This window comes from Schistocerca gregaria, chromosome 1, assembly GCF_023897955.1.
Source record: "Schistocerca gregaria isolate iqSchGreg1 chromosome 1, iqSchGreg1.2, whole genome shotgun sequence".
Classification (NCBI taxonomy): domain Eukaryota; kingdom Metazoa; phylum Arthropoda; class Insecta; order Orthoptera; family Acrididae; genus Schistocerca; species Schistocerca gregaria.
In genome coordinates, this window is record NC_064920.1 from 542482157 (window position 1) to 542499209 (window position 17053).

Below are 17053 nucleotides of genomic sequence, written 5' to 3' on the forward strand. Positions count from 1 at the left end.
TCTATGTGCCTGTGGTTCTGTCAGTGTGATCATGTGATGTATCTGACCCCAGGAATGTGTCAATAAAGTTTCCCCTTCCTGGGACAATGAATTCACGGTGTTCTTATTTCAATTTCCAGGGGTGTATAAGTCAGGCGGTGCGAGACCCAGGGTGTAGGGCGGATGAGAAACAGTCCACGGAAATTTCGTGATCCCTTCTGGGTAGTAGAATTGGTTGTGGCCTTGGCGTTATTGCAAAACGCGCTCGTTTTGACGGCTACGAATCCACTGTAGTCATTTCTTCAATTTCCAACGAGTCTCTCAATAGGCTTCGAAGTTGATAGTCGGACCATGATGTAGGACGTGAATCAGAGTAACCCTCCAGTCTCAGAAGACTAGCCAGCTGAGGCTGCTTCTTTAACTACTTATTTGAAGAAGACTGTGTTGTGCCACTCCATGGATTGCCGTTTAGTTCCAGGTTCAAAGTGGTGAATCTGCTCTACAGTGTTCGACGAGAAATCGTCACCATCATCCACAATAAAGAGCAGGCAGGTTAGACACACATGTTCCTTCTTTGCGCTTCATACTCGTCAGTTAGGTTTCGAGGAACCCAGCGGGACAACCCTGGAAATACGCCGACTGGTGGACATGTCAGCACTGTCAACTAAGATGTCAAGTTTAATCGTGAGTTGCTTGGTTGTTATTCGTCGATCGCTGTTTAAGAAGTGTCCGCATGTTGCAAAATTGAAGGCGCTACAACAGCGAACAAATATATTTCCTTCGCCTTGTTCCGTTGATGACGGACGTTTTGCGACTTACATGCCCTCCGCCCGTAGGCGTTCTGTACAGACCAGTGAATATTTGCGATGATGTGGTTTTCCAAAAAAAGAAACTCAATACGTGCCCTTTGCTTTAACGGACTTCAGTTGCAGACACTATTTTGAAGACTTGCTTCAGCGCTGCCATCTAAAGGGAAATGAGAGTTGTCGCGGGGTATTTAGGGAGGCCTCAAACAAAATTATAAATTTCTGAACCAAAATCGACGGCGAACAGGTTTTGCATTATTTATTGAATGCAAGAGAGTAATGCAATAAATCCATTAATATGGACAGATATGAGGTATAATAGATGGCATCAAATTTAAATAAGAGTTTTCAAGTTAATTTCCTGTTCCTCCATCTTGAGCATTAATACGGCATTTCTTGCAGGTTATTTTTGTTGCTGTCCAATCTGAGTTTTTTAGCTTCACACAAATCCACAGCTACATTTTTAACGTCATCCTAACATTATTGTTATATGAATAAAATATTGTATTTGAATCATTCGTTGGACACCTAGAATTTAAAGGTAGAGGATAATTTCAGATCGGTGTACCAAAAAGGTGGCACTCATATTCGTATTACTAACATAAAAACATGAAAGTACAAAAGGTTTCGAAATTCTATTAGTAAAAAATGTTCCCACTTGGGTAGGGAACCGTGTGAAACACTGGAGTTCTTTGGGATGATGTTCATTTCGCGGGTCACACTGGTTTTAATGTTTGTTATGTTGTCAAAGCAGTGACCTTTCATGTGAACTGGTCACATAGTTTTTTGTGGTAGGTTCGTATTGATAACACCGTCTTCCAGAGAAGAACTGTTGGTTCGCGTTTGTCAGTAGAGGTAGGCATCCGCTCGTTGTTTTTGGTCAGGAGTCAAGGTCTGTGGGACAAACTTTGCACTCTTTGTCTTATTCAAACCATTCTGAAAAATTTCTTGAATACCTGATTTAGAGATGAACAGTTCGTTGCTCCTTGGTGGTTTGTGACAACGTTGACACACCATCCCCTCACGCTCACTAATTAACAGTTCCTGCACGCAACTGAACAGTCGAACGCGCATCTGTTGTGGACAGTTAAAAGTTGCCATCGATGTTGTTGTGCTGACGTCACTTATTCTCCGGGAATAAAAGCAGTTTCGGAACATTTTGGACGGACGGTATAATAATGAAATAAGTTTACCATTTAGATATCAGAGTAATTTACCTTAAAAACATTGGATACTTATTTATAGAGATACTTTTTAGAGATACTTCCCTTTGAATGTAATTGTTCTCATACTCAACCACTTAATTATTGAGAATGGCAAATTTCGAGTCTTGCCACTTTACACGGCCACGGCCCTATCACTTCTTTGAGTTACATCGGACGCTAGTTTTCTTCTGATATTATTGCATTTCGGGATATCTAGAAGCTGTGGGCGGTCTCGCGGAAGAAATCTCGCCGTTTGTTTTGACTGGCCTGTTGGAGGGCGGATGGGCGCAGTTGCCAGTAGCAACGGGTAGAGGACACGTGGCGACGCAGGCGCAAGAGTGCGGGCAGACGGCGTGGCGCGGGATCGATACATGGGGTGCTGCGCCAGCATCCGACAGTGATGCTTGGGCCGCGACGTAATGTCCAAACATACGCCTGGCGCCTAAAAGCAGAACTCCAATATCTTCTTACCGGCGACTAGAACGTCCTTGCCTTCAGTAGTTTGCAGCAGACACTGTTGTAAATCTTGAAGCAATAAGTAAATGTTTCATAGTATATATTTGACACGTCAGGGTACCGAGACAGAATATCGAAAACACACACACACACACACACGAGACGTTTATTCCAGCGAGAAAATATGCTCCGGAACTAAGCCCAAAATCTGCTTTATTGTAAATTGCGTGACGGATTAATTTTGTAGTCTCGGAATCAGCCTGAACGTTCACACAGATTCAGCAGAGCAGCGTCTATCCATGAGGCGCACTTTAACTCAGCGGATTGACTGTGAGTGTATATTGCGTAATATTATATGGTTTTCATGCTTTTTTTTGCCACCGTTGTTAGAATTTGATGTATAGACTGTTTCCTAGTAGCTTTACAGAAAAATGATTGTTTACATCACTGTTGCCTTCTGAATGATAAGCAAATTCTTATTTTCCTCAATTTCTTTCTGATGGCTAAAGGTGCAGAATGCAGAAATGTATGGTACTGCAATACTTAGGCTGTGGTATTTCTGAATATTCGGCCGCTGCATGTGGTTTAATATGATGTGGTATTATGGAGAGAGATTGAGGGGGGTGGGAACCAGGGGAATCCAGTTTCGTAGGTTGATACAAATTTAAGACTTTCCGAAGGTGTTAATAATTTCATAAGTAACACAATAGTCAGTCACCATTGTTTCACTTTTTAGAATATTTCACATTCGTGTAAGCAATGGCATATTTTAACCTGCTTTCACGTTGAATTGGTTTTAAAGTATTTGTTTCAGTACTTTCCATGTTCTTATTTTATTTATAGCTGCAAAACCTATTATTTTCTCCTCTTTAAACTCCTGTTTAAAGATTGTCCCCGTCACACCACCAGTAGAGAGAGAGAGAGAGAGAGAGAGAGAGAGAGAGAGAGAGAGAGAGAGAGAGAGAGAGAGAGATAATTTTAGTGGAAATTGGGAGATATTATCAAACTGCATTTTATGATATCATCTTTATTTGTATTCTTAGGGATCCTCATTTATTTAGAGGATCACAGGTCAAGAGATGAGCACAATAAAACACCTGAACATTGTTTTGCATTTATCTGATGATGTTACATCAGTTATGCACTGAACCTTGTTACAAACTTTCAATTTTCTGGGTTCGTAGAAACTGCAGAAAAGTTTATATTACTTTTGCCATAATTCATTTAGTAATATGACGAACAGGAATAGCAGTAGACTATCTGTCATGATTCACAACATAAGACTGCCTGACATCACATTTAACTCAAAGATCTAGTGGAATCTGCTGTCATGTCTTGCCCAAATCAGAACTGATAGTGTTCCACCCTTTGATCAGACTCCTTCATCCCTACAATGATTAGAATGTAGAGCAAGGCAGTGAGGCATCAAGACTGCTCATTCAATGCATAGTGTAAAGATTGTGAGAACCACACTTTAATTTGGTGCAGTGACATTTGTCATTGCTTATTAATTTCTTAGTGCATATTTTCTTGCACTGTTGTTGATCTGCAGTGCATTAGTTTCTTCAGTCCATAATTTTCTGTTGTTCATTTGTTGTTGAGTTATGTCTTTCTTTTGTTACAGTTCTATGCAGCAACCGTGTGAGCCAAATGACCAAGACCTACAATGACATAGAAGCGGTTACCAGGCTTCTAGAAGAGGTAGGCTTTACTTCCTTCCATAGCAAAAATTAGATGATATGCACGTTGTTTCAGACGTGTTGTTTCAATTACTGTTATTACACTATTTTTTAGCTAGTTTCCCACTTAGGAGCTAGGCTTCTTGATGAAGTAAAATACAAGAAAGAAAACAAAAATTTGAAAATCGTTTCAGTATTGAGAATAGCAGTACATTTGGAGAGTTAATTGACATTCTGAGGAAATTGTCGCTGACACCAAATGCTGATTGCATTTTAAACATTGTGACTGAGATAATATGCATATGATTAGTATACCTATCATTGCACTAATGTCATGATTTATGTGGGTCATATATCATCAGAAATGCCTGTGTGCTTTGTTTACAGAAAGAAAAGGACCTGGAACTGACAGCTCGCATTGGAAAGGAACTTCTTGCACACAATCAGAAGCTAGAGACAAATGTTGCTTCTCTCGAAGCTGAACTAAAAGCAGCTAATGAAAAGCTGACTCAGTTGAGTCATGAGCTTGTCAAGAAAACAGAACTCATCCAGATACTCACCAATGATGTTGATGAATCAGGCTCGGAAGGTGGTAAGTGGTAAAGTCTGCCACAATCTCTCGCACAAAGCATCCAAATGTGAACTTTAATTCTTAACATATTTACATTGTAGGAACACCTACATCATTACGCTGCATCAATGTGGAACTTATGCAGCGACGCATTGGTTCCTTGGAAGAGGAGAATAAGCAACTACGCAGAGAGGCTAGCCAGTTAGCATCCGATACAGCAGAATGTGAGTCAGCTGAGCAGAGGCTCGTGCAGGATATCGCACAGCAACTAGGTGAGATTGTACAGTTGACATGTTTATGTACAAGAAAAATTCTCTTAGTTGGTTTATTGGATGTTCTATGATGATGTTCTTAGTCATTGAGGTTTGACTTCTTGTGTTTCAGCGAACAGTAGCATGGAGGTGGAGGGGCTCTCAGAAGAACTAGATCGCTGTAAAGATGAAAACAGGCTGCAGCAAGACCAGATAGCTAGCCTCACTGCAAAACTGGCTGATGCAGAGCAGAAGCTTCTTAAGGTCATTATTCATCCACTGATATTCAATATTCGTAACAATGATCGTTTGTGATTCAGGTTGTAAAACTTTTACACTCTTCGCGTATCCCTTCTCCCCCCCCCCCTCCCCCTTCTGGTGATTCTACTAAAAGGTGCTTGCTGCCCTTCAATTGTAAATTTTCATTCTTAATGACATGAAGAGGCTTACAGCTCATAATTGTAGCCTTGTATATTTATATGAAAAACATGTCTGAAAACTATTTGTTAAACTTTTGGCAGTTGGGAGCTGAAAATGAGACGCTGACAACACAGTTGACTGTGAGTCGTGAAGTACAGGCAGAGTTGGCATCAGAATTAGCTGACAGCAAAGATCGTTACAATGAAGTGGTTGCACTTCTGCGAGAGACCCAAGAACAGCTGCGGAAGCAACGGAAGCGTGGACAGCCCACTGTGCGTGGCTGTGGAGGTGGCCCATTGTTTTCCACTGGGACTCCACAGCCCGATTCTCTCGCTTCAGAGTTGCTCGAGACTTCACTTTATTCAGAGTTGTCCACAGACTCGGGCATTGGCAATGATAGAGGGTGAGTACAGTTAAACTTAGTTCAATATTCAATATATGTTACTGCATACTGTTGGATATCTTAAATAGATGTTTTAAATCAGTGTAAGATGCATGAGAACCTGTTTCTTGCTCAGTATTTGTTCTAGTGGTATATGGAAAGCATAAGATAGTTTCTGCAAGCTTGTGTCAGTTGTTTTTATAACGCAAGCTACAAGGTACTTCAGAAAGGTTGGGACCTGTGGTGAACTTCAAGTTAGAATAAAACTCCCCTCGTAGTGCCTTCATTACATGACTAAAATAGCTTTATTTAATGTGAATTATTTTTATTGCTGTTTGAGTGAAATCTGTATAAGTAGTAGACAGAACCATTGCATTAAGTGAAACCAGTGCTGCTATAGTGACCATTTGTGAAGAGCTACTTTTGGTGAGGAATCAAATTTTGAAGCCAAACTTTTTACGAAGCAAGAATATTGTATTTGATAAAAGATTCTGTAGATGTTTTAATGACAAATGACAGTTGTATTTTGTGAAATTTTACAGTAAACTGTGCCCATTGTTTATCATTGTGTTATCATTAAATGTTGCTATTCCGGTTGTTGTCATTTGATGCAGGGCGAGCTACAGAAAAGTTTTTGAAACTGTGCGATGTGCATCACGGAACTCCAATTCCAGTAGTGACAGCCCACTGCACGTACCACGGTCCCAGTCAATGCTGATGAGTACATCAACAACAATGTCATCGGGTCCACGTGTCAGTGCGTTTGCACCTCCTGCTAGTGCTGCATCACACTTGCAGTCATCTCGGTACTACAGCAGCAGTGCTTTCCCTAGTTTGGATAGTGTTGGAACAGCGCACAGTGACTACGACAGCTCACTTGCTACCACAGACACTGAGGAGAGTTACCCGTAAGTTCTAACATATTAACTGTTATAGTGTAAGTGATATAAGGCACAACACACCAATTACAGGGGTTGACATATATGTTTGTTATTCCAGAGTTTCTTAATCTGCAAACAACTTAATTTTTCCAAGACAGTAATCCAAAATCAAGTATTTCTTATGACTTCTGATTTCGAACTAAAAAATAAATCAAAAAAGGTATTCCATTCACTTTAAGCTGCAAAGATGAAATTGAATTTCTCCCCCCTCCCTTCCGCCCCCACTTTAATCATGTGCATGACCAAAATTTTTGTTCCACATATTCCTATTTTAAGTTAAAGTGTTACAAAGTGACCACCTTCGTTTCAGCTGAAATAACACCACCAGGAGTACTTGCGACAAGCATAGAAGTGCTCATCTGGTGCATAGTTTTAACTTCCCTTTCTATTTGAAGTGAATATAAAACATTGTTACTAACAGGAACAAATAGGCTAATAGCTAGGATTTACAATTCAGGGTACCAATAATTATGAGATTTCAATAATTGGTAGATCATTATTAAAAGCAAATGCAGTAAAATGTAAGGAACAGGGGTAGAGTAACAAGATAAAATAGATAAGAGAGGATCCTTGCCCAATCTGAGTCAAGTGTTCTATTGCTAAAGACCATGTTGTTGATGGGATGTAATGGTTTAATGGTAAAGCATGTGCCTGATAGCTAATAGGCTGTGGTTTTTTCAGTTTGCTTTAATCCAGTATTCACCTCTGTGATGTGAAGAATCTCCAGAAGCAACATATGTTCTAAACGATGTCCAAAAAGACTTCTATTACGCCATTGAGCCAAACAAAATATTATATGGGATGTTAAGCAAAATCCCCCCTCCCCCCCATTTCTTTTAACTTTTGGTGTGATTATGAATACATAAGAGTGTACACTTGCGGTTTATTCATGTCACTTGTTATGTTTACATTTTCACAAGGTAAAAGTATAACACAATAATCACATATATAAATTATAGAAGGAAGTAATAAATACTAAAAAATTGCATCCTGATTAAAGCTAAGGAATAAAGTTACTTCAGTGATAGATAATTGTATAAACAATATTTTAAATTCCGAAGTCACTCATGTTATTGCTGAATTTGAGCTATTGTTAGAAGCTATTTGTCTGAAAAACTGAGTCAAACCAAACTTGGGATTTATTTCCCCACCTAATTACAGTGGTGCTCCACGTACTGGTGTTCCTGGTGTACCTGGTGCTGCAGACCTGGAAGCAGCAGTTAGGCGCTTGACTCCCGCTGAAATCATAGCAAGGCGCGCAACTCTGGGTGCAGGTCCCATTGCTTCCAGTGATTACGATTCGCATACACCACCCAACTTTCTACCGTATGGCTGTCGCACTCCTGACAGCATAATGTCTACAGGAAGTAGTGGGTTTTCTGCTCATAGTGGAGCTTGGAGGTTGCCTGAAAAACTTCAGGTATGTAAGCAGTCATTTATGAAATGTATGTAGAAAATTGACCATTTTTAAAAAAGTGCCAAAAATTTTCACAGAATTGGCTGTGGCATGCTTAGTAATTGTGCTTCATCGTTATACGCATGGAATTACAAATTTCATTTCTTTTATTTATTCAGAGAGACTGCAGCTAATTCAGTAAAGCTGAAGTGGAATACACAGAGTTGTGAATTTTATTTTGAAATTCATTGTTTGTACTATGAAAAGCCAGATTATTTGCAGACTTCATATTTTAAAGTTAAAAACAGTTAAATTTGTGTCAGAATTAAAACCATACATTAGGACTGTGAACAGTAATTGTTGCAGTTTACCATTTTGCTGTTGGCTTTTCTTACATCAGTGGATATGATGTTTGCTAACATTGTGGCCACAAAAAATTATGTCTATATTATGTCATTTAACATACAAAAAGTGTGCAAATGATAGTGAATGATCACTTGTTCCAGCTTGTGATACCAAAGTGTAGATTTAATCACTCCAACTGCAATCTTGACTTTTTCTTCATTTGTGAAGTGAAGAGAGATCCGGTTGAATCCCAAGAAAAAAGGACACAGTGTTTTGCATACTACAGTGCTGAATGAAATTGACAATTTTTTTATCTGACTTATGCACTACTTTTACTACAGAAAATAGATAACTTAAAAAAATGAGCAAATAGAAGGAAAAATTGAGGAATGAATATATTTATTGCTTTGTATTGCTAAATGTAGCTTGTACTAAAAATTAAGAAAGTTGGGTGAAATAACACATTATCAAAGTTACTTTTTTTATAATGCAAACAGTGATAATTTCTCTCTCTCATTTCCTCCTCTTAGTAGTAAACATTGTGAAATTGAGGCCATGCGAAGTGACCTCACATTAGGGAGGATGACCGTTCCTATTCCCTTCTGCCTTTCTAGGTTTAGGTCTTCTAAGGTTTCCCTAAAATGGTTAAGGCAAAATTGAAGACAGACATAGCACAATTTCTTCCCCATCCTTCCCCAATCCGAGCTTTGTGGCTAATAACCTTGCAGTTGAGGGGATGTTAAGCCCTAATCTTTCTATTAAACAGGGGGAATGTTTTTCTTGTCGTGTGTTAAAATTTGTGCCTTGAGAACATTGTCAGGGAATGTGGCTAAAATAGTGGAGGGGAGCAACTACTAACAAACCATGAGCAACTAACATTAGCAAGACTATTTGTATGTAATTGTTAAACTATATCTCCTAATAAGACATTACAATTTAATGTAGTATAGATGTGTGTGAGGAATCTCTCTCAGGCATATGTTAGCTTCCATTCTAAGTGGGAGAGGAAAGTATTTGGGTGGAGGCTCCAACAAAAGGAGCCACTTCAGTCCTGTGGAATGCCATGTCTCTCTTTGAAACCCAAAGCTTTGAAATTTGGATTTGTCAACTGTATCACAATAGTAGTTCCTGTAAATAGCAGTCCATAAATACATTTTTTTTCTTCCCCCCCCCCCCCCCCCCCCCCACCCCACGTCACATGAAACTGTCAGAAAGGCACTATAGTAAAGTGTCCACAAGTCTCCTTCAAGTGTCTCACTAGTTTTGTCAGAGTATTTTGTTTACACAGCTCCAGAAAAATTACTGACTACAATATTTGTTCAATTGGAACACACAATATTGTTCACAGGGCATGCATGGTATGAGATCAATTTGTGCCTTCAGTATTAATTTATGTAGATACTCTACGACAGTTTCTTACAATAATGCCATATATAGCTCATGTGCTTTTGATGTGGAGGATGCCTAATGGCTTTGTCTTGACTGGGATTATTAGTGTGTTCATCTATGCAAATCCCAGTTGTGTTAATATTACTGCATTATTTTTTGTTTTGTACGCTGCAGATCGTGAAACCAATGGAAGGTTCACTGACGCTTGCCGCCTGGTCGCAATTAGCTACACCTACTCTGGGTGGTCTCTTAGAAGAACGCCCCGGAGTGAAGATTAGGGGTGGCAGACCACTAGAGGATCTTGGTCTTGAGATGTACACATTGTCTGATCTGGAGGAGGATGAAGAATATGAAAATCCTGGAAAAAGTTTCCAAAATACTGGATCAGTCTACACTCTTACGAACAGCACTGTTCTGCATCCAGATGACAATACAAATGTGACATCCAGGTGTGTGTTTTTTGAAGATTTTGGAAAACAGTCAATTTTGTCATAATATGAGTAATATCTTATTCCTTAAGCCACAGAATGGAACAAAATTTTGCAGATGGTGAATGTCTTGTCACACACTCAAAACCTGCTACAGTAAATTTTTGTGAGTTTTTAGTTTCTATTATTGTTTCCATTGAACACGATCTAAGGATGAGGGTAGACATGCAGATTTCAAAGAAATAATTTTGATAGATAATACCTCAGTTTTGAATGAGTATGTAGTGTAAGTGTGTGTAGGGCATGCAAATTTCTTGTGATGCCAACATATACTATGGCCAGGAACTAGAAATATTTTGAATATTTTGTCATTTCTGCAAATTAGTGCATTACAGATAGCCCTCAATGAGGGCAGAAATGCTTTCATTTCTTCAGTGACTGATAGTCATGATGTATGCCATATAACATGTTTTGTAGCACATTACAGCCTGTATAAGTACTCAAAATTGAACAAAGTTATTTATAATTTTGTTTGCAAGTGACGATTAGTCCTGGTGAAAAATATTCAGAAAGTTATTCGATAAAGGCAAAACTTTTCGTCTAATTTTATATTATCTTGCGTACAACAAATTTAAAATAAAATCGGGAAAGCTATGTAATGGTCTTAAGTCTGCTTTCTAGCATGTATCATTATTGCAGACTGAGAATGCTGTTAAAATGAACCACTACAAATATTCTTAATAACTGAGATGTCATTCATTTTAGCTTGAGAACTAACATCATTTTCTTTATGTAGTGTACGTGGGAGTCAGATGTGTACAGCCGCCCCAAGTCGCGCAGGCACCGCAGTTCCTCCAACCCCTGTGACGCGGTCACGTCGGAATTCTACATCAACATTCTCGACCACATTGGGATTGGCGAAGTTACTGAATGAACGTGGTATCCGTGCTGTGACTCCATCTACTGTCTGCACACCTTGCAGCACTTTCTCTCCTACAGCAACACCATGCAACAGTCCTGATGGTAGTCCAAGGAGCTCACCTCCACCAAGTCCTCCACCTTTCAATCCCATAAAATTTCCAGGTACGGAAAAAATGATGTACTTTCCCTTTCAGAAAGCACACATTGCAAGAGTTATCATCTGTTTCAGTGTTTGTTGTAAATTTGCTTGAATGATTGGAAATGAACTGTCAGAGTTCAGCAAGTCAGTGGTATTGGTGCTTTTTTGTGAGAAATCATTAGTTTGGTTTCAGTGTTTCCCATCATACAAGAAAAAATGTATTACAGACACAGTTAAAGAAACATAGCACTTTGTCACTTCCTGTGTACTATCTACTTGTTGATAATTGCAAATGAAGGGAACTAACCAAAAATGTAAAGCAGCTACACTGAAGCAAGTGATGGCTCTCTTAAATGAAAGCACAGTGATGTATATTGCTATAAGTCTGATGAGAAAATAGGTGTTCATGGAAAAAGCATTTAAAGTATCTGATCTCTTCTTTTTCAGAATTTGTGTATTTCCGTGTGTCTCAATCCCTCCTTTGTGACCCGGTTGTGTACATTGCATTTGGACAGTTCTTGTTACTGAATGGTCTTCTCTCATGATTCCTACACTGCACACTGATCCATCTTTTTGTAATATTTGTACTGTCTATACCTTTTTGGCATGTGAATAAAGTTATTTGCTCTGGACTCACAAGTGCTAAGTGTTAATGCTGTTATTGTTTATTTTTAGGAATAAAATTACTAATTGGAAAAACATTACATTAGTAAGTAATATTTTCTTGGGTATAGGTTTCTTGACAAGCGGAGCTGATTTCTTGAGGAGAACTTTCAGTGCCGAGGCGGATCAAACAAGTCGTTCAAGAAAGTCGAAGAGAGTGAGCAAACTTGCACTTTCTAGACAAGAGAAGAAGGTGAGTAACCTTTGCCAATACTGTTATCCTAACTCTCTACATTATATTTAGAAATTTTTGTATTTAATATTGTCATCTCTCATAGATAAAGTAAGACTTTCCTTTGTTAATGTGTATGTCTTTATTTTATAGTGCAGCTCTCATCTAAAATTTGCAAGTGTAGTTCCGATAAAATACTTTTCTCATTCCCTATTACTACTTCCAGACTGGGGTCTACATTTTTCAGAAGCCAATACCTTTAACAATATTACAGTTTACTGTATAGATCTGTCGTGCTAGGCACTACTATTAAGAAAAACAGTATGAATATAAATAAATATTATGTTAAATTTCGATAATGGTGGATCATAGCATTGAATGTGAGCCATCAACACTTTTCCAGTGTGGATGTTTGAATTCTAATGATAGTTCAAAAACTACACAGAATAAGTCCACTGGTCAGCAATACATGGGGAAATTGTTTTTCAAATATAAATGAATTTCACATTTCCAATATATGCTGAAGTGCCAAAGAAACTGGTAGAGGAATCTGTATAAAAATGCAGTGATGTGTAAACAGGCAGAACAAAGCACTGCAGTCAGCAATGCCTATAAGACTGGTTGTTAGATCAGTTACTGCTGCTTCAATGGCAAGTTATCAAGATTTAAATGAGTTTGAACATGGTGTTATAGTTGTCGCATGAGTGATGGGACACAGCACTTCTGAGGCAGTGATGAATTGGGCAATTTCCCAGTGACCATTACATAAGTGTACTATGAATATCAGGAATCCAGAAAAACATCAACTCCCCAACATTGCTGCTGCCATAAAAAGATCCTGCAAGAACAGAGACAATGACTGAAGATAAGCATTCAATGTGACAGAAGTGCAGCCCCTCTGCAAATTGCTGCAGATTTCAATGTAGGGTCAACAAGTGTTAGCAAGCGAACCACTCAACGAAACATCATCGATATGGGCCTTTGGAGCTGAAGGCCCACTCGTGTACCCTTGATGAATGCACGACACAAAGTTGTACGCCTCGCTTGCTCCCATCAACACCGACATTGCACTGTTGGTGACTGGAAACATGTTGCCTGTTCGGATGAGTCTTGTTTGAAATTGTATTGAGCGGATGTTCACATACGGCTATGGGAGACAACTTCATGAATCCATGGACCCTGCATATCAGCAGGGGCTGTTCAAGCTGCTGGAGGCTCTGTAATGCTGTGGGGCATGTGCAGCTGGAGTGATATGAGACCCCTGTTATGGCTAGATATGACACTGACAGGTGACACATACATAAGCATCCTGTCTGATCACCTGCATCCATTGATGTCCGTTATGCATTTCAATGCAATTGAGCAATTCCAGCAGGACAATGGGATGCCCCCACATGTCTAGAGTTGCTACAGTATGGCTACAAGAACACTTTTCTGAGTTAAACACCTCCGCTGGCCACCAGACGCCCCAGTCATGAGCAGATGTGGGATGCCTTGCAATGTGCTGTTCAGAAGAGATCTTCATCCCCTTGTACTGTTACGAATCGATGGACAGCCCTTCAGGATTCATAGTCAGTTTCCTCCAGCACTTCTTCAGACATTAATAGAGTCCATGCCATGTGACATATCTGTGTGCTTGCGGGGCCCTACGTGATATTAGGCAGGTGTATTAGTTTCTTTGTCCCGCCAGTGTAGTAGCAGGAATGGTGGCGTTGCTCAAGAGGTGGTTGCTATGAGGAAATCTGGTGACTAGTAGCCAGTGTAATGCAAAACTGTCCTATTGATGGAATAACAGTGACAAAGCTTAAAAGTGCACATTCCTTTTATAATTATACACATTGGCTATGATTGGAGTTGACAATTTTGCAGCAGCTAGAAAATAAGTGAAATTTTCAATTTACTGCTTTCAGACACTACCAAACCTACCTCCTTCAAATTTTTACCAAACTTAATGAATTGTTGATGATGATGTTTGAAACTACACTGTCACGACAAGCAATACGATGATTCTTCTGAGGACATCATCTTCTTTCCCAGTCATTCTCCAGTGTGAATATTTCATCCTCTAATGACCCCATCACTGACAGGACATTAAGCTCTCATCTTCTGTGCTTTCATTTATTATGCATCTGCAGTGTTAACTCTGTTAGTTGTAACACATATCTGAAGTGTAGCCATTAGGACTGAAACTGCATCATTAATGTTCAGAGCATCCTTCCAGGCACTGTCGGGCATTCGTCTTGTGGAGAGACTGGAGAGCATTGGCTTGGACACGATTCTAACAACGTCGGCAGCGGCACCTGTCACGCCATTGGCACTGCAGGGCTCTCTGTACACAAGGCACCACTTGAAGAGTCCAATGGCACAATTGACTTGTCTGAAAACTGCACCTGTCGTCTCTGCACAAGAGAAGGAACCACCTTCGAGTCCCAAACCTTTGCCAGCACTGGGGGTTCCTGCACGACCTGGCACCGGAGCACTGGACGAGAGGCCACTGCGACCTCCCCTGAAGCGCCAGGCAACAGCAGTACGTCCAGATTTGGGAGTGGTTCCACTGTTGCGGCCCCAAGTGGCAGTTGGTGCAGCGGATGGGCCTGCTGGGACTGTGGGGAGCAGTGCACTGGGGACAGTGAGCCAGCTCCTATTCGGACGCAAGGGTGGGCTGCTGTAAGTCCAATAGTGGCAAATGTTGTTGAAATCCTACTTCTCGAACAGTAGTAGAGAGATTGTGGACAGCAACTGTCTCATTTAATTTGAACTTAACTGCCGTCTGTATTTTACTGTTTTGTATGTCTTCTTACATATATGAGAAGATGTATTATAAACTTATGGGTAACAGTTACAATATTTGATTACCATAATTTGCTAGTTGAAGTGCTTACATTGCAATAATTTCATGTAAAGTTCGTGAAATTTTTTTTAAAAGTTATGATTACTATATTTCGTCTTGAAAGATAACTATGTATACTATGTTGTGTCTTGTATTACATTTGTTGCATATGTGTAGAATTCAGTTGTCTATACACATAGTTGAATTGCTGTCATAGTTACAAAGGGAAATAGTTTTCATTTGGATTACCTTAAGATAGTTTTGATATAACATCAGTACTTGAATTAATTGAATATGTATTACTTGTACTGTGAAAACCATCTAAAATTAGCTATGTTTTTTACAATTAAGAAAAGCATGTCCCTTAAACTGGAGTTTCCGTATGTGAAGGGCTTCTAAATGGCAGGCATATAATTCTGGGTAATATTTCTTGTGCAGTTGCTATCTACAATCTACAGTATTTTTCAGGTTACTAAAATTGCCTCTAGCACAGCATTTAAATTGTGAGTAGATTATGTTATAATGATGTAGTTATTTATCAGATTTAAATATAAACTAGTCTCAGCTTCCTGGTACATGGTATGTATTTATTATAAGATTCCTATATCAGAGGGACATATGATCTGTACTAATGAGTTTACTTGAATGTCTGTCACAATATTTCATGCAATAGATATTTTTTTCCTTGTTCTGTAATAACCAGGAAGCTCCAAGTTGACTGAGGCAGTATTATAATTTTAAGGAACTTGAGTGAAATAGGTTACGAAAGTTAGGGGATATGGCTTATGCCAGTCTTAGGTACAAGACTGTGCATTAAGCCTTTGACTGTGTGTTGCCCATTTTGTTGAGATTGTTAAATTTATATGGTGTATATAGTTGTATATACGGATTTTCTTATTCAGATTGTAAATAATATGACTTTGAAATGCCTGTACAGGAGACACCACATCATTTCTTAATCATTTGAAGCAGCATTGTTCTGAAATTTGATACTTAACTATTGAGGTTTTAAATTCATTTTTTCATAAATATTATTTATTGTTTTGCATCAGTGGTGCTGTTAATTTGTCCATTTTGTAACCAAGTTGTCTAAGTTGGAGTTAAATTGTCAGTCCTGTGAACTTTATTGGTAGCTATAATAGGTGCCATCATTGCCAGTATTGGCTAACATGGATGTGTTCCTAGTTGATGTGAATTCTGGACAGTACACAAGATAAAAATACGGTAAATGGTGTAGTAAAGTGTATCACCAGTCTGTATTGTGCATAATTGGGTCTGTTTCCAAAGGCACAACATGTGCTTATGGTGCTCTTATATTTTTACATTTCAGTAAATAATAAATATTGACTAACAATTACGTCACATATCTTCTTTGTAGGTGCCTATTCATTGTAATTTCACATTGGTTTAATTTTATGTATTTTTGTAACAGATAATTAGACTTACAAAGACGTGTAGTTTCTAAAGTACACAGTGATGCATTTGAAGTTTTAGATGTATTTATTTTCATGTAAAATGCAATATTTGAGAAATAATAGCAATATATTTTGCCTGTCCCATTTGTCAGTCAAGTTGAATTCTGTTCATTATTTTTTACACTACAGTGTTTTTGTTTTGAACTGACTCACATTGGCATGTTGTTTCATCTGCGTAGTTTTAATTTAGTGTGTTGTCTTCTACATGTGTTGTAAAAAATCATGGTGCTTTTTTTCTATGACTAGAAAACGTATCTATGTAAAGATATTTAATAAATATCTCTATGTATAATCTCGTTTCATAATTCCATTATGTAGTACTTTACTGCTGTGAAGAAATGATATTAATAATGATGAGAATTTCAGTTGCTACAAAATATACTTCAGGATTCATTTCATCAAAATAACCTTCACTTCCAAGTATTGATAAAAATCACAGCACTCCATTCTGGAGTTTACTATGCATAAGTTTTCCTTTATACAAATTCAGCAGAGATGTTGAATTCTTTTTCACTAAGTAAAAATTAGACAAGTGAATGTGATGTCAAGGTAACAGAAGCAGCAATCAGCAGAGGGTAAACTTGTAAACAAGCTGCCCTTATTAA

The 17053-nt window shown here is 38.7% G+C and overlaps 1 protein-coding gene across 11 annotated transcripts in view; it reads left to right on the plus strand.

Annotated features, from left to right (window-relative positions):
* The window catches only part of LOC126355773 (trafficking kinesin-binding protein milt), a 374105-nt gene extending 357365 nt beyond the window's left edge, over positions 1-16740 (plus strand). For 9 of the 11 annotated variants that reach the window (XM_050006247.1, XM_050006180.1, XM_050006189.1 and 6 more), the window contains 11 exons: positions 4071-4147; positions 4513-4717; positions 4798-4968; positions 5081-5211; positions 5469-5770; positions 6364-6657; positions 7852-8110; positions 9995-10269; positions 11045-11331; positions 12043-12164; positions 14365-16740. In XM_050006247.1, the coding sequence (XP_049862204.1) occupies positions 4097-4147; positions 4513-4717; positions 4798-4968; positions 5081-5211; positions 5469-5770; positions 6364-6657; positions 7852-8110; positions 9995-10269; positions 11045-11331; positions 12043-12164; positions 14365-14814 (2547 nt within the window). In that variant the 5' untranslated portion in view covers positions 4071-4096 and the 3' untranslated portion in view covers positions 14815-16740. Of the gene's footprint in view, positions 1-2361; positions 2777-4070; positions 4148-4512; positions 4718-4797; positions 4969-5080; positions 5212-5468; positions 5771-6363; positions 6658-7851; positions 8111-9994; positions 10270-11044; positions 11332-11755; positions 12007-12042; positions 12165-14364 lie in introns of those variants that run through there. The other 2 variants (XM_050006213.1, XM_050006221.1) reach the window with 2 other exon arrangements.
* The last annotated feature ends 313 nt before the right edge of the window (positions 16741-17053 follow it).